At 33.9% G+C, this 17,569-nt stretch overlaps 2 protein-coding genes across 2 annotated transcripts; both read right to left on the bottom strand.

Annotated features, from left to right (window-relative positions):
* Positions 1 to 4,453: 4,453 nt before the first annotated feature.
* LOC104752099 (UPF0481 protein At3g47200-like) lies at positions 4,454 to 5,590 on the bottom strand. Its single transcript, XM_010474168.1, has one exon. It carries the CDS (start codon positions 5,588 to 5,590, stop codon positions 4,454 to 4,456), a length of 1,137 nt encoding a protein of 378 aa, XP_010472470.1.
* Positions 5,591 to 12,295: 6,705 nt separating this feature from the next.
* Positions 12,296 to 14,332, bottom strand: LOC104724931 (adenine/guanine permease AZG2). Its single transcript, XM_010443504.3, has one exon. The coding sequence runs from the start codon at positions 14,280 to 14,282 to the stop codon at positions 12,639 to 12,641; it is 1,644 nt and encodes a 547-aa protein (XP_010441806.2). The 5' UTR covers positions 14,283 to 14,332; the 3' UTR covers positions 12,296 to 12,638.
* Between the last annotated feature and the right edge of the window lie 3,237 nt (positions 14,333 to 17,569).

A 17,569-nucleotide genomic window follows, 5' to 3' on the forward strand; every position in this document is an offset into this window, starting at 1 on the left:
TCTCATAATATTTTATTTTAGTATTTAGGAAAATATACTAATTTCTAAGGTTATATATATACAGAGACGTTTGACAGATCTTAAGTACAATATCCAAAACTCTTCAATATTCCAAGGTTCTTTAAAACTTTCGACACATAATTCTTTAGTTATGTTTCAAAATCATAATTTGTATATAATAATTGATTTAGTTTAGTGCAGGTTAAATTATGGCTACGAATTGTCCGACTGATCGTGTTTCACGTTTGAATCCTTCAAAATACGAATGGAAAATTCGTGTTAGGATTTTGTGTTTATGGGAAGAAAAAACTCTTCGTCTTGGTTCAACCCTAGAGATGGTCCTAAGTGATAATCAGGTTTGCTAATTGTTTAAATTGTTAGGTAATCAGGTTTTCCAAATTTTGATAGAAATTTAATTATATTTGTTTTATTTAAATAGGGTATAAAGATCCAGTGTAGTTTTCGTGGTGATGTTTATGACAGATTTGTGTCCAAATTTCATCTTGGCGATTGATTGAGCTTGAAAATTTTAAAGTTGTCGATCAATATGGGTCATGCAGAGCTACCACGCATCGATACAAGATTATTATTTTGTATAAGACCAAGATTAGTAAGACTTCGATTGTTGGAGGTGAAGAATATTTTGAATTCATCGATTATAATCGAATATTAAATGGTTCTTATTGTGATGATTACATGATCGGTGAGTTATTTTATTTATCTACTTTAGAAACTTTCATAATTGGTATCTTTATATATTATATATTATTTTGATATGAGTTTGCGTCTTATATTTTAAGATGTCATTGGAGAAGTTACCAATGTTGGTAAAATGGATACTTGGAATGATAAAAAAGACTCGATGGGTCCGAATGATGGCAAAAAGTATGAGGTTAGATCACAAAGTGATCATATTCGTAAGTTGCTAAAGATGTGCTGCCGAGATACTTTTGCAAACGATGTGGATGATTTAGATGACACTGACTCGGATGATGACGACTCTGATGTATCCGAAAATGAATACGATGACGGAAATTGTTCTGATGAGGATTATTGTGAAGAAGAGGAAGGTAAAGAAGATGAAGGCTTTTATGAAATTTTGTATGTAGACAAAGAAGATAGTAAAGGCGATTATGAGGATGACACAGATGATACTGAAGACGACGAATATGATTCTGAAACAAGTGAAGATGCTGAGACTGAAGAAGAAGAGTACAAGAAGCAAGTTTCTTCTCCAAAAGGGAACGAAACACTAGAGTACTCTATGTACCATAGAATTTCCTTTGACCTTCGTGACTCCAGGTATTTGGTTTTAAACATATTATCCAATGGACACTCCTTAAATATATTAACGTTTGATATTTTAAATATTTTTATTTAGTGGTATGCTTTTGCGGTGTGAGTTAACCGGAATAGCGGCTGACGATTTCTATAAGACTTACAAAGATTCTATAGGTGAAAGCCTTATATGTGTTATTCGATGGGGTGTAATTGATGTCTTCCAAGGTACATACTCTATTCATTCGTTTAGAATGTTTTAAATTATATTTGATAATACATAACTAATCAGAATTCTAAATCAAATGTGTTGTAGGAAGGAGGTCTGTATCCAACACTATATGTACTCAAGTTAGACTTAACCCGGAGATTCCAGAAGTTGAAATATTTAGACGATCGTATGTTACACTTTATTGTTAGTTTCTTATATTAATGTTCCGAAGATATATTTTTAATTTATGATTTGTGTTATAGGAACACCAGGAAGAGAGCACGCACAAAAAAATGATTGAATTGTTGTAAGAATACCTGGAAGTCATCTCCCACCAAGAACAAAGCCAAAAAATACATCAACATGTGTTTTTTTTTATTATGTCTACGTCTCTATGTTTTAAATTATTCACCTTTACTTTCGAATCTTCAAATTTCAATACTGGATTATTGTTACTATGGTCAAGAATGCTCATATTTTTAAAATATCAATATACAAGTGTTAAGTTTTTAAAAATGAGTACGGAAAAACATATTAATATCCAAGTGTTAAGTTTTGAAAATTGAGTACGTATAAACATCTTAAACACGTTAACATAAATTATATTTTCTACTTAAAAAATGTGATGAACCTTATATTAAAACTGTGTTTATTTATATAATATTATAATTTAAAATAATCAGACTAAAGCGAGAAACTAAAAAGATTGAGACGCAACGTTTAGTCGTGACTCTTTGTATTCTTACAAATTAAAAATCCCCTTTTTGTTTTCGTTAACATTGAAGAATCAAGCAAAACCTAATTAGAGAGAATCATGAAATTCGATTATATTGCTGATCTGGTTCGAGAAAGAACTAATTGGTGTATCAATGTCAAGGTCTTACACTCTTGGACAGTCAGAGAGTTCTTCAAAAAACGAGTTCTGCTTCTTGTGGATCAAAAGGTTAGAGTCATTATCTGAATGATATTTACTTAAATTTTGAGTTCTAACAGTTGTTTTATAAAAGACTTCTTACAAATTTTTTGTTAAACTGTGAAGGGTGACACTATTGAAGCTCCTTATTTGAACGATACACTCGCTAACCTCCCGAAATATATATACGATGGTGAGTGGTACAATATTAGAAATTTCAAAGTGATCTATCCAACCCTGGAGGATATGAATACTCATCACCCCTATCAGATTAAATTTACGGGTCAAACCACAATGACGCTGCTCGAATCATTGAGTCCTAAGAATTACTTTAGGTTCGAGGATTTGGATGACATAAAACATGGAAGAATATATCATCCCATAACTTTCGGTAAGTATTTTTTAAATTGATTATATTAGTTTGAAACAATCCGTCTATATAGTTAATTGGTATCTTTGTGTTTGAAAAGTAGATTCTTAATTTTAGGATTTATGAAACTTTGTGTATTGGTTCTTCACATAAAAAAGGAATAATAACACTTTACCAATAATAGATTAGCAACACTTTGAAAACCTATATTCTCTATTTTCCCAAATTAGATGTTTGTGTGTGTATAATGGATGTTGAAGATAGAAGACGGCCTGGGAGTATCATTGATATTAATGAAGTTGTTCTCACATTGTTGAATGGCAGGTACTAGATATTTAATTTCCCTTTATGATTGTTACAATTCAAATTAGTTTCTGTCAACATTTTAATTGAGTTGATAAACATGTAGGTGTGAGACTGTGAAGTGTCGTCTCAAAGACAACCACGCTACTGAATTCAGGACCATATGGCAATCAAGCGGGTGCCATCTCATATACAAATCCGAACCTGTATTCTGTGTAATGCGGTTTATGAGGGTTGGAGAATATGAAGGTATGTAACGTAAGTTTTAATTATCATAAGGTAATCAATAAAATTACCTAAAATTCTAAATGTCCATAGGTTCACCATGTCTTGAAAATACCTTAAACTCTTCGAAGATCTTCATAAAACCAGAGTACGAAGGACTGGAGCATCATCAGGCTATGTAAGATGTAATTATTTTTATGAAATCAAGTTCTGTATGATGTTAAAGTCAAATTTCTTAAAAGAATTTATATATTTGCAGGACTGAATTTGCTGGGCGTTATTATATAAAACATGTGATGAACCAACAAGGTTAAAGCTCAGTAACTCAAATGTAAAGAATGGGATGTTGGCTGTCTCTTTTTCTTCTATTTGAAGGACTCTATATTTTAGTTTTTGTATTAACCGCTACTCAAATCCAACTTTCCGTTACTCTAAACTTTATTTTGTAATTTAGATAATACATTCTAATATCGAACTTTTGGAAATTGCTTACGCTCTTACAAAATTTGGTATTACTTATTGAATCTCAATAGCTGTTTACTACAGTTTAGAAGTTTATTTAAAAGACTCAATTAGTAATTCACATTTAGAAAATTATTTTTCTTTAGTGAAATAAGTCTTTTACTATATATGCAAATACAAAAATGTATTTATAATCCAATAAAATATTATAAAGTTTTAAAAAATTAGTTTAGAAAAATAACATATCATAAAGTAACAAAACAATTATTATTAAAATCTTAATACCGCGCTTTAGGCGCGGGTACCTCCCTAGTATTATGTGAATTGAAGGGCGTTTAGCTTAAATAGTTAAATTCTTGATTCATTAAAGTTGAATGTCGAAAGAAATATATATTGGAGAACTTCTCTCACGACTCTTTTTATAAAAATCAAATGTACTCTTGCAAACCCAAGTTTATAATTAAAATGCTAGAAGCTACAGAGGGCTTTGAATCATAAACATAAGTTACAAAACCATTCCCAATTACCAGACGTGAATTAAGAAGAGAACTTGAAAACAAATGGAAAGTTACAAGAAACAGACCCATCGAATCATACACGTAATAGTCCATACACGAGCTAGTCAAGATGCGCTGCATGGAACACACACAACAATTAAACAACATGACAACACAAAATCCAAGAACGATAATCAACCTTGTTTGTTGCCGCTTTTTAAAGCAATAGCTGCCAAGACCACTTGAGCTATCGTAAGCAAAAGAATAGCTAAAGCGGCTAACTTTGATAAAGCAATCCATAGAGAACCCACGTAAGTTTGCTTGAAACTTGCCCACCTCACATTACAACCATTCGAAGAATACTCGTCTACATCCTTGATTACATCTGCCAAGTAGCTATTTTCGTCATCAAACACATAATCATTTAAGATTCTCTTGAAAAATCGAGACACATCATCTTGATCTGTTCCGAGATAATTCTGTATGATCCCTTTCTCAGCAAGATATGCTGCATCTCTCTCACTGTTAATAAGGCAGCCCATGAACATAGCGTAGCTTGTTATCTCGGTTGTTGAATTTGCATGGAACTGCTCAAATGCAATGCAATTTAACAAAAAAACGCTAATAAAATCATCCAGGATTATTTCTGGAATTTGAAGTACGCCATTTTTGAAACTTATATCCAATAATGTCCGTGCACCCTTCTTGACCTCAAATTTAACGCCACGGCTACGAAGCTTGTTCACTGGCAATGTTAACCTAGTCTGACGTGCAATGGAAGCATTGTTGTCTCCTTCAGCTGGAATTGTAACACTAGTAGTTTGAGGAGGTTGATTGAGAATGGCAGCATTGTTGTCTCCTTCAGCTGGAATTGTACCACTAGTAGTTTGAGGAGGTTGACTGAGAATGGCAGCATTGTTGTCTCCTTCAGCTGGAGTTGTAACACTAGTAGTTTGAGGAGGTTGAATGAGAATGGCAGCATTTTTGTCTCCTTCAGCGTGAGGTTGAATGAGAATCAAAGTCTGACGGATCAGATCAAGAAGATGCTTTGCTTCAAATTTGGGGTGTTTCTTTACCAAAGATTGTTCTCCAACTTTAAAGCAACCGTTGAAGAACTTAAGAGCGATTTCTTGTAAATCACTTGGCTGCAAAAAAATTGCTGTGTCTAGTAGAGTCTGTAGAACAACCAGTGGAATTTGATTTCCTAGAAGAAGAAGATCTCTCCTAATAGATGGAAGAGCCCAAGGCATACTAAAAATTGCATTTTCCTTTGGGATTTTTCCTGCATTAGTTAGGAACAATACGAGAAGAAAACAACCATCAAGAACCATCATTTTGATTAGAGCTTCATTATCACGAGCATCTTGATCATAATCATATGAAGATCCAGAAGGATCTTTTTTTTCTTTCTTTTTTTTGACACCGCTCCAGAAAGATCTAAATATGATTTTTTAATGTCGTTTTTCTTGAGTGCCAATGCTTTATATAGTGCCTCTTCGTTCACACCACTTCCTGTATTCTTTATAAATAATTTCTTAAATTTTTCTTTTTTGCTCTTCAATCCAATTTAGTTGTTGATTTCCACGATAGTAAGGGCCTATGGCAACTACTGTGGGTTGATAGCCATATGCATTGTGGTTCACTACAAGAAAACATGGATTTACGACTACAGTTGGCGACTATATATGTAGTCGTCATTTTTGGCGACTATGTAGCAACTATTTAGCAACTATTTTACGACTATATATATTTGGTCGTATATCAGTCGTTTTTTTACGACTACATATCGTAGTCGCTAGTTTAGTTGTAATTTAGCCACTATTTTATGACTATATTGTATACCAAAATATGTAGTCGCTAAATAGTCACCGATTTAGTGACACTATTTAGCGACTAATATGGGACTCATAGTAAATGTCGCTAAGAAGTCACATATCAGTCGCTAATTAAGAAAATCAAAATTTTCAAAATTTAACTCCAAACCCTTAACTAAACTTCAAAACCTAAATCATAAACTCTAAATCTTAGAAATTAATTCATAAATCATAAATTCAAAGCTTAACCCCAAATCATAAACCTATACTCCAAACCCTGTACTTTAAACCCTATAACTTAAATTTTTAACTTTTATAATGCATAGTATATAGAAATTAGGGATCTTGAAGATGCAATAAGGTGAATCCCAAAAGTACGCTTCTGATGAATTAAAAACAAGTCGTTGATTTGTTGAACGTAAAACCTTTTTAATAAGATGAATGAATATATATATACCCCATAGATGGCGCCTGATGAGGACCCTAGAATAATCTTCTCTTGTTTAGCGTCGTTGGGCAGACAATCCATCTTTTCCTTACCTGCATATATAAGAAAATATAAAAAACCATTATTGCCTCCAAAATGTGAAAAAGAATTGAAAACACACAACCATATTGGTGGCCAAATGCAAAATTAGCTCATGATGAATAACAATCCAAAATCAATATGTTGTGCTTATTAATGTTTCAAATATTAATTTACAAAAGTTATTTTTAAACCATACCTGTTTATTAGTATAAAGATTCTCTGTGTGAAGAACACATCGATCGTTGGAATATTTCAGCTTGAAAACAAGAGATTGAGAGAAGACTAGGTTCAAACAAGATATATATAAGCAGTTTGCTTTAATTATATATAGATATAGATGCTCTCTGGCCTCGATCTTTCACGTTATCACATACTAGCACTTATTTAATACTAGATAATCTTTGTGAATTGCTGGTTTAATATTAGACAATTCTTACTACGCGGGTTGACTCTGGTGGGATCAATCGAAGAGATATGTTGTAACCATTTACATTTCCCGTAAATTGCTACTTTTATAATATATTAGGAGTTGTTCCGCACGGGCTTATCTTCATATTTGTTTTATTGGCAATTTTTTTTTACTGTTAGATTTTCATCTTTCTGTATTTTATTTTTTTAATTGGTTTTTATTATTGATAAAAATGATATTAATTTTTGGGGGAAGAGTATGTATCTTAAGTAATTAAACTACACCCCCTCTTTGGAACGCTTTCTCTCTCTTCTCTCTCTCAAATCTTTCAGAGAGAGAAAGCTTTCGTTCTCATTTTCCAACGAAACTTATCGTTGGCTTTTTGTCTCCGGCTAAGTCCGGTTATATTTCTCGGCTAAGTGCGAGTGTATCATAACTTTGGTGGCTATTTCTTTAGTTTTCTCTTCTTGTTGCAGAACCTCATAGATCTCCTTATGGTTTAAGGAGGCAAAGCTGAGTAGTGGACGAAGCTTCTGGATTGTCAAATTGCTCGATTCCATTCATGAGGGGTGTAAATCTTCATAACTTATTGGGGCCGTTAGATCGGCTATGGATGGCGGTTTCTCCTTGGGTTTGTGAATCGTGAAGAAAGGAATTCGGTGGCTGGTGAAGAACGGATTAGGAGAGCGTGTTTTGCGACTGATCTGACATCTCACCTTCTCGCGTATTCCGGGGCTTAACAAATCTGAAAATTCAAGTTTCTCTGTTTCTTTCATACTCGGAGAAAGCTGCAAAAAGATTTGGTGAATTTTGGAGTTACAAGCTGAAATTTGACAGACCATATTGTTGACAAACTGCTATACTTGCCGGAAATTTGGATGTGGTCAGAGTTTCAGCTCCGGCAGAAAGGCGGTGGTAGTGACGTGGATCGGTCGTCGCAATTCCCCTTTAACGTGCACGCAAACACATGTTATACACATGTCCCTTATTGACCCATTCATTTTGTTTCTCTGCTTATAATACTTTTGGGTTAATTGGGCTTTTATATCTTGTAATTAGGCTCCTATTTACCATGTAATCCTTTTAAGATATTTAATGAAAACAGTTGGCGATTAAAAAAAAAAGTTATTAAACTACACCCTCATGTATATTGGATTTTATTAATCATGTTTACTTTTTTGAATAACAAAATGTTTAAAAGCTTAGACTGATTCTCTTCTAGGACATGTTGTTTTGTGATGTAACCACATTGCAATACATTCTTGGCAAATTTTGTGATTACAAATTATATGATTTATGCAATGTATTTGTAAACATTGAAATGATATTTAACATTAAAATGGTCAATCAATATTTAAACAACTTCGAGAATAGTAACATGTTTGATGTAAGCTGTATGGGTAAATGATCATCAACTTTGAATTTTCTGTTGGGTCAAGACGTAATTTGTCAACTAAAAATTATAGAAGATAGACTCATATAGTCATATCAATACATGTCACTTAATAACTTGTTTGGACGTTGTTTCCGTTGTGGCCTTACAGAAATAGCTGAGATCTACCATCATTTGAGTTTTGAATTTATCCCATGAATAATCTTTTATTAAAGATGATGAAGTTTGGAGAAATAAAATAAATATTATATTTCTTAATGTTGCACATTTTTCATCCTCAGATTCAGATAATGTGTAGTTTATTTTCCTTTTAATTGTTGGTAACCCCTAACATCAAAAACACCTTTTTTGTCCTGTCAACACAAAGACGGAAAATGATATGAATCCTTCAAACTTCAAAGCCTATTTAGTGGCTTTAATTCAAAAACAAAATAAAATAAAGATTATATTTTGGTGATTTTATTCACTTTGACATTGTTTAAGGCAAATCCTCATCATCTTTATTTAGTTGTTATGTAAAGACATAAGCGAAAGTTGAAATTTAAGTCCCATATCACAAGTTAACTAAAATCAATTACAAATCACCTCGTCTAACGTTGTTTCTCTAATGTCTTCCTTTGACATATATATAATAGAGATATGATCATCTATTTTAAGCTTTAGGTCTCTCTATCCGTAGTAATTTTAACAAATATCCAAATTAGAATAATATATAAATAAAAGAATCTATAATTAAATTTAAACTCAAAAAATCATTTTCTAACACAATTATACCATTGTGTGATATATATCATAGGCTAAGTTACATTGTTTTGACTTTATGAATACGTCGTAGTGTACATGCACGTAGGCTCATGATGTCTCCATACCTTAATTAATCTTTTAAACTCATTGAGATAAAATAGAAAATGTTATTACAGCTTACTCAATATGGCAATAGGAAAAAAGCTTAAAGGAGAAAATAAGAGTAACTAAATTTTTTATTTGATTGTTTGGTCATTCCGTAAAGGTTTTCTCCTCCACCTAACCACCAGTCCAGACTACTACTTTACATTTTTGCATAAACTTCAGTTCCTTGTCTGAGATCTTAAATCCTCCATTTTCATTTAAAAATGAATTGTGCAATGAGCAAATCATTTACGTGATCTAAAGGAAAAATGCTTCAGAGACATTAGAACTTTCCTCGAATCATAACAATAATTTGAGTACGAAATAGAATAAAATCACATGAAATATACATATTAAGGAACCAGCCAGTCAACCATTATAGTAGCAGAATTTGGCCATTTAAAAGTAGGATAATTTAGAATTTTATATAAAGAGAAATAAGAGATTGGAATATAAATTTATGACTATACATTGAATTTGATTTTTTGATATAAATGTGAGCTAATTTATTGGGATTTTAAAGGCGATAATGGGATTTAAAAATAAATAGTGCAATGAGCAAATCATTTACGTGATCTAAAGAAAAAAATGCTTCAGAGACATTAGAACTTTCCTCAAATCATAACAATAATTTGAGTAAGAATACAGACACATGAAATATACATATTAAGGAACCAGCCAGTCAGCCATTATAGTAGCAGAATTTGGCCGTTTAAAATTTATGGGACAATATAGAATTTTAGATGAAGAGAATAAGAGATTGGAATATAAATTTATGACTAAACATTGAAACTGATATTTTGATAGAAATTTAAGCTAACCTTTCTAAAATGCAAGTCAGTGTTAAATTGAAGGTTGTCTTGAAGGGTGGTTTTGATCTTTGTTTTCAGATGTTCGAGATGAGGATATCTTGCCAACAACATCTGGTGAGTGGGTAAATGTAGATATAAATCATATACTGAAGAACAAAGTGGAAGCTAGGATACCAGAAATACGAACAGTGCAAAATAGGTTGTTACCTGGAAGCTCCTAAACCCTTGTCTAAGCAAGTATGAAAAAGTAGAGAACCTAAAATAATCAAACCAATAGAGCATTGTCATTTTTTAACAGTCTCCAAAGATGTTTTCTCCGTGAAAACAATTCTCCACTTGTGGTTGGTGCGACGATAACGGTTGGAGGATGCGACAACATCAGTACCGCCAATCTTTCCCCTTTACTAGACCAAATCAGAAATAGAGTCAAAACGTGGACAGCACGTAATCTCTCTTTCGCAGGTCGTCTTGATCTCATAAGGTCGGTGCTATGGAGTATAGCCAGTTTTTGGATGAGTGCTTTTAGACTCCCATGGGAAAGCATTGCAGAGCTGGACAGTATATGTTCTGCTTTCTTATGGTCTGGTCCGAGTTTGAATAAAAATAAGGCAAAGTTATCTTGGTCAGCGGTGTGTCAACCGAAGAGTGAAGGTGGATTAGGGCTAAGGTCCTTAAAACAGACAAATGATGTAAGCTGCTTAAAATTGGTCTGGCGTTTGGTCTCTGCTGGGGAATCATTATAGGTTCAATGGTCAAAGAGGAATCTGTTTAAGGGTGGTTGTTTCTGGTCGGTCCAGCCTGCATCACTTTCAGGCTCTTGGATGTGGAAAAGACTTTTAAAATACAGAGACTTGGCTAAAACGTTTGTTAAGGTGGAAGTGAATAATGGTGCTACTACGTCCTTCTGGTATGATAACTGGTCAGACCACGGGTATTTGCTGGAAAAAGTTGGTTCAAGAGGCATGATTGATTTGGGTATACGGGAAAATATGACTCTCCAGGACGCATGGCACCATCGACGGCGAAGGATACACCGCATCCCTTTCTTAAGTGACATTGAAGATGTTCTTCATCAAGCGTATGAATCTCGAACTCCTTCCCAGACAGATCGAGCTCTATGGCGTGGTAAAGGCGATGTCTATAAGGCCACATTTTCAACAAGGGATACCTGGAATCATATACGAACAATTTCAAATCAGGTAGCTTGGCACAAGGGTGTTTGGTTTGTTCATGCAACTCTGAAATTCTCTTTCTGCACATGGCTAGCAGTACATAATCGTTTGTCGACAGGGGACCGAATGATCACTTGGAGAAACGGTTGTAATGTGAGCTGTGTTTTCTGTTCTGTTCCGGTAGAGACGAGAGATCACTTGTTTTTCTCATGTCCCTATACTGCTGAAGTTTGGTCTGGAATAGCGAAACCACTTTATAAGACTCGCTTCACTACATCCTGGTTACAGCTTCTTGACATTATCTCTGGCATTCAGACTGATCGGGTGACTGGGTTTTTAATTCGATACGCTTTTCAACTCACGGTCTACTCTGTATGGCGCGAGCGAAACGCTAGGCGCCATGGGGAGACTCCTGCTTCTCCGATAACTCTTATAGGCTGGATTGATAAGCAGATAAGAGCACAACTACTGGCTATTGAGAGGATGGGTGATCGACGTTATGCTCAGGGTCTGCAACTTTGGCTCGCTACACGGTTTTGATGAGAGAGTTTTTCAACAGGGATAAACAGAAATTTTATATAATTTACAGTCTTTTTAAACAAACGCTGATGTAAAACGTTATTTTTCTTTGAATATAATTTAACATTTATTCAAAAAAAAAAAAAAAAAAAAACCTAAACCAAAACCAAAACCATAATAAAAATGAAATACGCATTATTAAAATTTTGTTAAAATCTTTTGTGTAGGTGAGAAACTGAGAAGGCATTGTAAGTTAATAAGTATGAAGAAGCCAATCCAAAAGAGTAAAGGAGTATGTCCAGGCCCATGAACATGTCCATGCCTAATGACATTTGCAAACAGCCAATTGTACAATAAAGCCCCCAAAAAGTTTTTTAGCCAAGGGTTGAATCCTCTTAAATTTATAATTAAACCCAGTTTACTTAATGAAGTAGATTCAAAATTAAATCCTATTAAGGTAAATTATCATAATACCAAATTCAGAAGAAACCAGAATGCGATTTAGGATCCAAACGTCTTTGATTGAAATATTGGCTACAAACAAAAGAAGCCATTTAGTTGAAACATTAAACCCTACAAAGTACAAACAATGCATGCACAAGCAGCCATGAATTATCGAACACACGTTCATGGCAGCTGATGCATCCAATGTTACTTCACTACGCTCGCCTACGCAAACTAAATTACCAAAAAAAAAAATAGTAAAACAAAGAAAAAAAACCACCGAGCAATCATGACGGGTCTTTGCATGGTCAGCCAGCGACCGACCATGTGAAAAGTTCCACCACTTCCGGTGTACACTCACACACACCACTAAAACCGGTTTTGTGATATCGTCAATAATCAAACGATCTCGACGGTAGCGACTGATGAAACTTGATTATGCTCTCTCATAACCCGTTTCCTAACCCCATTAAGCCACTTCACAACTCCCAAAACGACATCGTACATGCTTAAAGCAAGATATATACCAATACCAGCAATAATCCCATTAGCAATAGAATAAGTCAACGGCATAAGCAAGATCGTCACAAAGGCCGTAACAGCTTCTTTAGTCTCTCCCCATCTGATATCTTTCACAACTCCCATCATCATCACACCAACCATCACCAGCGACGGCCCAACCGCCCACCTCGGCACGTTAGTAACTAACGGCGTCAAAAACATCGACGCCAAGAAATAAAATCCGACGATAACGGCCGTTAGCCCCGTCCTCCCTCCTTCTTTCAGCCCCGCCGATGACTCCACGAAAGTCGCCGTCGTAGTGACCCCTAACGCCGATCCCACCACGGAGGAGCCGGCGTCGACTAGATAAGCCATGTATTCTCCTTCGAACTTCCCGTCCTCCACGAACCCTCCGATCTCAGCCATCGTGTAGAGTACTCCGGTCGTGCCGAGGAGGTCAACGTAGAAGAGTGTAACGAACGCAACCCAAACCTCGCTGTTTTTGAACTCCGTGAAGCTTATAGCTCCTAACGTTGACTGGATCTTGTGAAAGTCAACGATTTTTGTGAAGTAGTTATAGTTTGAGTCTCCTAGAGGAGTGTGTGGAAAGATTGTGACCTCAGTGCCTCTAATCCAAGAAACAGCCGTAACGAACACGATTCCGTAAATCATACTACCTTTGACGTTCTTCATTAGACCATAACTCGTTATGAGAAACCCAACAGCTGCTAACCAAAACGTAGGACTCTTCATTTTCCCTCCTAGACAAGCTCCCGTGACGGGGTCCATCTTCGCACACGCGGTTAACGTTACTAGCGTTGACTTATCCGGTCCAACGAGCCCAATGCCTTGGTTCATTTGCAAACCAACAAAAGCGATGAACATTCCTATACCAACCGCGCATGCTAGTCTCACCGTTTGAGGGATGAGACGAGCTAGCTTCCCACGGAGTCCTAAAGCGGACACTGCGAGAAACGCACATCCTTCAAGAAGCACGATGGCCATCGCGGTATGGTAAGAGATTGAACCGGAGCCACGAAAGCCAACTACGTTGTACGCGATGTAAGCGTTGGCTCCCATACCGGGAGCAAGTCCAAAAGGGAGATTAGCTAACAAACCCATTGCTAATGAACCAACCATGGCTGATAAAGAAGTAGCTACAACAAGGTCCTTTTTAACCCTGGAAATACATTCTTCGTAGCCAGGGTTAGAACCAAGGACGCATTCTGGCCCTGGTGGTGAAGAACCGGCCACGGTAGAACAGTCGTTGAAGGAGCATGTGGCACCGGAGTCGGCTAAAATATTGGCGTTGACGGTAATGATGTAAGCCATGGTGAGGAATGTGGCGGTCGCAGCTCGGAGTTCAGTTGTGAAAGTTGTTTTTCTTGCTTCTAGCTTGAAGAAACGACCGGCGAAGCTCTTGGAAATGGTGTCGTTTAAGTGTTTCTTCATGTCGCTCCACGACTTGCAAAACTTCTTCTCTCCCCCCATGACTAATAATAATGAGGAATATAGGGAGCAAATGCAGGAAGAGGATGTCATACATATATATACTACTGATATAAATATGTGAACACGAACTTAAATATACAAAGTTGACAAAAAAGAAACTCAAATGTAATCAAATTGCAAAGAAAACAAGTATATATTTCTCTTCAACTAATGAGAAAATAATACAAAAAGCTAACACGACCACGTGATACTCTCGTCTCTTGTATCTATGGAAGAAAATCTAAATATCTAAGCCTATTTTGACCGAAATTTTGATTAGAAAATTGTTACTTTTTTGGGTTACAATAGATAAAGGACCGCAAAAAGTCATTGTCTAGAAGTTATAGGCATTGGCTCCGGTCCAAGGACCAAGAATCAAATCAATTTTTTTTTTTTTTTTTGGTGAACTTGGCAAATCAGAATTAGAAGAGAATAATTAGCATTGATAGCATTTTCAAATTATTTTTCAAACTATATATGTTTGAGAATCTTCTTATAAGATAAAGTCAGAATAATCTATCTTTGATATGTAGATACTTTGTCTTCGCCAAAAAAACATGTAAATAATTTTATCTGTTAAAATATATCCACATCTTTTCTATTTTGTATGTGAAATCCTATGTAGGTTAACAGTTGATTTCACACGTTATTTAAGCATGTATTATGTTATTTTATCAATAACACATTTTATTTTAGCATCTTATTATATTCCGATGTCACGTTATGTAACACGCTATTTAATTTATCTTATAGCATCTTACCACATATATTTATCACTCTTCGAAAGTTATATCTCTACCTCATATTCACTCTTCCTTTTTTTTCCACAAGATATAATGTTACATGTCTTTATTATGTATATCATAACCGTAATTATGACTTTTTGATCGCATTCAGACTTCAGTTATCCATATTTCAAGTCAAAAGCGCATTTCAGCCGTTTTTTTCTTTCTATGAAAGATTATATGATTTTAGCAAATTGTCGGGATAATGTCAAGAATTAATTTCTCAGCGTTACACTTTTTCATACTCCATACAATATTGTCTGGTTTTAAAGAAAGTATGCGTTGGTCATTACATTTTTTAATCAAGAGTTCTCGGGGGTGATACCATCCAGTTTTCCGATGGAGGAGAGCCATAAACTAGGAAAGTCAACTAGTGTTATTCTCCTTGACCTCACCTAGTTGGACATCTCATTTATCTACCTTGTGACTCGACTAAATGTTGCATATTTAGTTCACAGTCTGTCTTAGTTACGTTTATGCAAGAGTCCGTTTTTGTTCCACAAGAGCTGTACATGATTCTTAGCAACATTCTATATTTTAGTCCTAAAACAAATTTGTATGGATATAAGAAGTATTTTTACCACTTACCACAGTTGAACGATTTTTATGCTATTTTCTTGTACGATAAAGAATAGATAGCTGGCTAAAACACTCGTAGATTTATACTATATGACACAAGTTGTGTTACAAAAAGTAAAACCATAACGGATATATAATTAGCACTTAGTTGACTACTGGAATCGATTATTGTCTTATTGATGTAACATAATTGGTAAGACTTTTTCATAAATTTTAGTTTTTCGTGTATATATAGATACTAATGGAATAACTGAAATAATTAAGTATACCTGTTAAAGTGTTAATAGATAAAACCTATGGAAATGCAGAATTTGAAGCAGTTTGTCCAATACAATATTGATTTCCTAGGAACTGAAATTTATTATATACATGCACAAAAGCTAAATTAATCATTAAGGCCACAATACTCCACATGCACTTGGTTTTTGTCCCCAAAACTTTTTTCGTCCTCGCAGCTCGTGAAGATTCCATCGGTCGAATTTTAACTTCTGTAAATTATTGTTTATCAAAAGAGAAATAAACATAGATCTTTTGTCTCCTTCTATGTTAACTTATAGAAATGAACTGCTATGGCACCTATATATGTTATTTTCAACAAAAACGATAAAGTGGCACATAGGCATGCTCTTATCTTATGCAGTTTAACGTAATGAAGTTTGTGCCATAGCATTCTAGTTATAATTGTCGAATAAAACTTAAATTTGAGTCGGGGATCATGAAGATTTCTTTCTATAATTAAAATAGAGTTTAATGTTGTAGATGATTAATTTTAAAAAGTAAAAGTTTTCTAAATGATTACTATATTAAAATTTAAGTTATTTAACATTTGAAATTACTGAAACAAATATTTATACAAATGGTTATGTTATGTTCGCTAGGATAAATGACAAACACGAAAAATGAATATTTTAATTTAATAAAACAAGAATGTTCTCACACCTAAAACCAAAAAGAACGTCATACGTATATTTGTTTTGTCAAAAGCATCTTATTAACCATTTAAATACATTCATAATCTACTATGACGTACGTCGAGATCATCGATGCAATCGATATACCACATAACATTTAAGGATACGAATCAAAACGTTAAAGGATCATCATATTTGTCTATATGTAGATTAAAAAGGTAGAGAGGAAATAAGCAACAACAGTACTATTTTTTTTTTCGCAAGTAGCTATATTTTTTTTATTCTTATTGATAAAAGCCAAGAGCAATAATAATAATAATAATAATAATAATAATAATAATAATAATAATAATAATAATAATAATAATAATAATAATAATAATAATAATAATAATAATAAAAAAAAAAAAAAATCATCCCGATAAATTTATTAGAAAATTTCATATTGTTCCAATTAAAATATTTCAATGTATAGATGCTATATATATAAAAAATAAAAACTCTTGGCATGCGTATGTGCAGATTATGTTAAAATAATAGCAGTGTATATTTTAATTTTATTAAGACCAAAGATTGAAAAGAGGGTTACCCTTTTAGGCTTTTAAGAAGACAAACATTAACATCTTAAATTAACGAAAGCAATATCCTTAATTTGTGCAGAAAATATATTATTCAAAGTTTATGGACAAATTAAGACAACCAAGTGTCATTTATATGGAGTAATCCAGTGTATTATGTCTATATATCTCTATATAATAGATGAAAAATTGGTTGTCAAAAAAAAAAAAAATAGATGAAAAATTGGGTGAACTAGATGATTGTTGAGCATAATATAAACATGAAGTTGTTAACTTGATTCACTTCTTTCCAAAGTTCAATACTATGTCTCAATAAATTACATTTAATTAGGAAAAATATTTAGGTCTTTTGTTCACCTCCTTTTTTTCAACCAATCAGAATCTTTTATATAATATTTTATTTAAAAAATAAATTGAAACTAAATTAAAAAGAGAAAAAACCTAAGAAAACAAATTACGTATAGTTTTAATTAAAGAAAAATTAA

This window comes from Camelina sativa, chromosome 2 (assembly GCF_030686135.1).
Source record: "Camelina sativa cultivar CO46 ecotype springtype chromosome 2, ASM3068613v1".
NCBI lineage: Eukaryota > Viridiplantae > Streptophyta > Magnoliopsida > Brassicales > Brassicaceae > Camelina > Camelina sativa.

Bases quoted from the DNA above. Each gene is read 5' to 3' on its own strand.
- LOC104724931 (XM_010443504.3), bottom strand. From the start codon at position 14,282: ATGACATCCTCTTCCTGCATTTGCTCCCTATATTCCTCATTATTATTA.
- LOC104752099 (XM_010474168.1), bottom strand. From the start codon at position 5,590: ATGGTTCTTGATGGTTGTTTTCTTCTCGTATTGTTCCTAACTAATGCA.